Source organism: Egretta garzetta, unplaced genomic scaffold (assembly GCF_000687185.1).
Source record: "Egretta garzetta isolate BGI_Z169 unplaced genomic scaffold, ASM68718v1 scaffold45, whole genome shotgun sequence".
Lineage (NCBI taxonomy): Eukaryota > Metazoa > Chordata > Aves > Pelecaniformes > Ardeidae > Egretta > Egretta garzetta.
Window position 1 is genome coordinate 6,648,253 of NW_009260028.1, and position 4,727 is coordinate 6,652,979.

Below are 4,727 nucleotides of genomic sequence, written 5' to 3' on the forward strand. Positions count from 1 at the left end.
AACAAAATACGTGGTCAATCACAGAGGCCTCTGATGGGAGAGCATGAACATCTGTGTGCCAATATTGGATGTTAGATTGCTGGTGGCTTCTCCATGCATTCAGCAGCTGCTTCAGCCATGCTGCCAGCTCCATGCTTCTCACCACTGTTCTAGAGCAGTCCTTACAAAGACTTTACCTTAGAGTGAAATGTTCCTTTCACATCATGGGTTTAGGGGAAGGCAATGGTGCTATTGCGCAGCAGCTGCCTCCCTTCCAGCCCAACCATATGCTGTTTGTCTTCTCTGAGAGACTCCTGGCTGCTGCTGCTCCCATGCCATTCTTCATCCCCATAAAATGGTGACATTTTTCTCCTGGCTGTGCTCTAACACAATGTCCGGGTAAGAACATTTCCTATAAGCCTGTTAGAGAGTAAATATGTGTCCATAGTAAATAGCAAATGAACAAAATGGTTCCTCCATTACAGACTCAGAGTTTAATTGGACACTGAAGTCAATCAGTACATATCAATATGCTAAGCAGAAAGATCACATGAAGCAACTACACATAAGCATGCACGCTCAGGGCTGGCCCTCCTGCAAAGTCAGGTTTGTGCAATCTGTGATTGGAAAGCAATGGATACCTGGATTTTGAGGGTGTATCAGCCCAGCACCAGAAGCTACAGTACATTGCTCCCGCAGCGATGAGAAGTGCAGTGCTCACCCAGCCCACGTAGAGAGCAGCTCCTAGTTCTCGTTTTAGTGGCATAGGGACTTGCGGATCATAGAAGTCGTGAATTATGCTACCTCCGGTCCAGGACACGGGGATCAGAACGAAGATGCCTGTCAGGAGAAAAGCAACTCCAGCTGCCAGTATGAAGATACTGATGCCCTGGGGTTCCTCCTTGGTCCTATGAGTGTACTTCACACCAACAATAGCCATCAAAAAGGAAATGATTGACAGGACCACCGCAATGCACATGAGGGCTCTGAACGCCTCCAGGGGTGGGGGGAGAGCCAGGACAGAGTCGTAGAATTTGCACTGCAGCCTGATGCCCAGCTGGCTGATGCAGTCCATCCACAGTCCTTCCCAGATGGTCTCAAACACCACAATGTTGCCATCAAGGTAGGCAGAAACTCTCCACTGCGGCATAACTGTGGCTGCCAAAGTCCCGACCATGCCAACACCTCCAAATATTAGACCAGTGATTTGTAACACACAGCAAGCCATGCTTCTTCTGAAAAAGACACCTCAAGCAAGGTGGCCTAGAAAATCTTCCAAAATCACTTTTTCATAGCAGATATATAAAGTATGAGAGGGAATATTTTCTCCAGTAGTTTCCTCATACGGCAAGTTTTTGGGTTTTGTTAAAAGCAGCTCGCTCCGTTCTGAGGTTCAGACAGGTGGAAATCCATTTCTGACTGCCTAGAAGGACCTGCTATTTATTTGCTTTGAAATCCCCTCTGACTACAGCGCCTGCCCATCAAGCCTAACAAGTTTCCAGCCAATGGGAAACTGGGAGAGGTGTGTCATAGCTGATCTTACTGCTTCTCATAGTGTGTCTGTAGTGATGCTATAATTAAGCGTCAGGGATTCAATTAAAGACACCTAATTGCAGGGCTAATAATTTCTTAACTGCAAGATTGCAGCTATGTTGAAATTTAGTACAGAAAGTCTGAACTTCCATCAGTTAAAATATTATGTAAAATAGGTCATTACGGTTGTTCTTATGACAAAAGCTAAACTTGGACTTGGAGTGGAACTTACTTTCCAAGTGCTATAGCCCTGGGAAAAAGGGTTTTTTTTTTTACATCCAGCTAGGAGGTACTTGGTGTAGCTCTTTTATGTAGATTCCTCGTTTTGATCAAATAAAAAAGTATAATCATGATATTAGACAGGGACAGGAAAGTCAAGTATTCCAATCAACATCAAAGCTTTACTCTACCAGCTGCATAATTCACACGGACAACAAAGAAAAAAACTGGCAGAGTTTCACAGCTTCTGCTTTTGAATCCACGAGTAAGGTCGCTGTTAGGAAATAATCCTCTATGAGACTCTCTCCCCATTAGAAGGATAGTGTTTTCATTATGTCCCATACTAATAACCTTCTCCAGGTAACATTAGGAGGGGCTGTGGGCAACTGTCTAATATGAAAAGGATGAGCTTTTCTTTCAGTGTACAAGGAACCTTGAAAGAAGTCAGAGATCCCTCCCATAAGCATGTATCTCAGCCTGCACAGATAGCTACAAGCCTGGACAAAAACGCACACCAAAGACTGATTTGCCTTGGGCAAGTGGGGAATAACTGCTTCATTATGGTTTTTTCACTTTCTTCTTCCTACCTTGAGATAATAGTGTAACTCATGGGCGTTGCTGAAATTGATGTGTTTCTGGTTGCTCCTGCTCTTTGAACCAACGGGGCTAGTAAAAAAAGAAGTGTTGGCCCACTAGGCCCCTAGGAGTGCTGTTGAAGAACAACATATTCTTCGATTGCTTGTGGATTGTAGTGTTGTGGGCTCTGTGTGTTTGGAAATACCAGACACTGCCTTTGATGGTATTAATTTTGTTACAGCCTTAGGTGCCTACACAACATACTCAAAGCAAAAGCTAAAACCCATTAAATGTGAATTGCCCATTCTAAACCACTCACAGCCCACAAATTTCCCTCCTTCCTACAGTTACTAACTGTGAGGAAGGAGTGCCAGATAATGCAAGTTATATAGTATAATGTTGCATGTCCACATGGAAAATGCTCCCAAGGGATTTGGGCAATTCACTTTTGCCTTCAAGTCTGCTAGCAAGAATCTGGAGAGAAAAAATGTCTTCAGCTAAGACGTGAAATGTAACCTTTAGAAACTAAATACATTATCGAATTTGTTCTTATAGAGAGATGAATATTGCATCACTCTTCTGCAGACATAAAAAAAGAATCCCATGATGCAGAAAAGTGAAGGCACTTCTCTCAGTGCCACGGAGGAGAAGGTGGTAGAGATGAAATCAGAAGTTATAGACAGTTACCTGTCTAAAAGCAACTCCTTTCTCTGGCAGGAGACTGCTTCCTTAGAAGAAGACTGCACACAAGACCTATGCTATTCAACTTGAGTACAGTCTCCATTTGTCTTGCAGGATTTTTTTACCTCTGAATTCCCAAAACTGTTTTTTGATTTGTCATTTTAACTTCAAAAAAGAAATCAACTTATTTTTGAGAGGGAAAGCCCTCTCAAAGCTAGCATTTAAATGTCATTTTTTCAACAGAAGAACTCTTTGTGCAACATTTTCAGGCAGCCAGCACTTGAAGGTATATACAGCTGGAGAACACACCATGCCTAATGCCCTGAATCTGTTTATCTGACTGCCTTACCTAGCAGGATTGCTCTGAAGTCATTTTTCCTTACATGGCTCTGGGAGGGCCAGCCACTGAGGTCATGCAAAAAATTACACTCTGTGTCAGTCAGGGCATGGTTTGTGTAGAAGACAAACTGCTTGCAGAAATACTATTAAAATGCATCATATGCTGGTTATGTAGCAATACAACCAGAGTGCTAAATGGTTGAATGGTTTTTTGGTCTTTAATCGGAAGTAGTACCTACGGTGAGTGACATCCAGTGTAGGTGTAGGCTAAGAGAGGAACACCCATGTGGTGTCCAGTGGCAGGATGGTTCTTGTTATTGAAACCCGAGGGGAAGGAAGCAGGAAAGGAAAACCAGTAAATGGCCATTTTGAAACTTGAAGATAAATTTCAGAAATGAAAATGAGCTACAGGAGACAGCTTGGAAAAAAAAAAATCAAAAGGAACACTACCAATATCTTGGAAACTCATGAGGACTGGAAAATCTCATCAACCTCTTAAATGCCAGTGAGTCCTTGGCTTTGTTAATAGCTGGAAGAGCTATCCTTTGCAGAAAGGTCCTGTGTTTGAATCAGCCTGGGGGGAGCTCTTATGCCCTTGTATAACCTAGAGAATTGTACCTCCATTTAAAGGCTCACCTCACCTCTCAGAAAGAAATGCTTAGTTGACTCAGTTACTTCAAAATCACTCTGAACAGCAGACAGCTCTTAAGGTAGAAATTAAATACATGCTTACACAGTGGGCATGGCAGATAGAATGGCTTTGGTGTTTGGTGAGAAGAAATAAAAGGAAAACCCCATTTACACCTGACTAGACTTCAGAAGTCTCCTCATTCTGTATCACCCATCTGTTACACTATTTGGATGCTTACCTGCCTCAAGACGGGAATATCAGTTCTTATGCAAACTGGTACACTCCCAGATTTGCCTTCAAAGAGGAAAACAGGCAACTGAGGAGGCACATAGCCTTTACACCTAATCATTCCCTGGATCTCTGTTCAGATTTACATTTTCCCTTCCCTTCAAATCAGGATGTTCATTTGACTCTTTTCCTGGCGCAATATCTTCTGTTCACTCCTTACCTTTTAAAATCCTGATGCCCCTTGAAAAGGAGGAATCAGAGCATCTCCAGTCCACGTGATTACCAGAACCTGTTGATGATCCCCAGTGCTCAATTAATTATAGGCTTCAATAATGTAAATGTTTAATTGCCTCCCAGACAGCATGTTTCATTCCTCTTTGTATATCTTCTATGTACATTGAATTTTAGAGTCCTTATACATACACATGCACCTACATATAGACAAATAGACTTTAATCTTGTACAAATGTACAACTATAATGTACACAGTTCATTATGAGCTCTTGTCAAGAATAGACGGGTTGGTTATACTGCAGGCTAA

The 4,727-nt window shown here is 42.4% G+C and overlaps 1 protein-coding gene across 1 annotated transcript; it reads right to left on the reverse strand.

Annotated features, from left to right (window-relative positions):
* Window positions 1-538: 538 nt before the first annotated feature.
* On the reverse strand, window positions 539-1,207 carry LOC104128156 (claudin-8-like). The gene has a single exon (XM_009640892.1). The coding sequence runs from the start codon at window positions 1,205-1,207 to the stop codon at window positions 539-541; it is 669 nt and encodes a 222-aa protein (XP_009639187.1).
* Window positions 1,208-4,727: the final 3,520 nt, after the last annotated feature.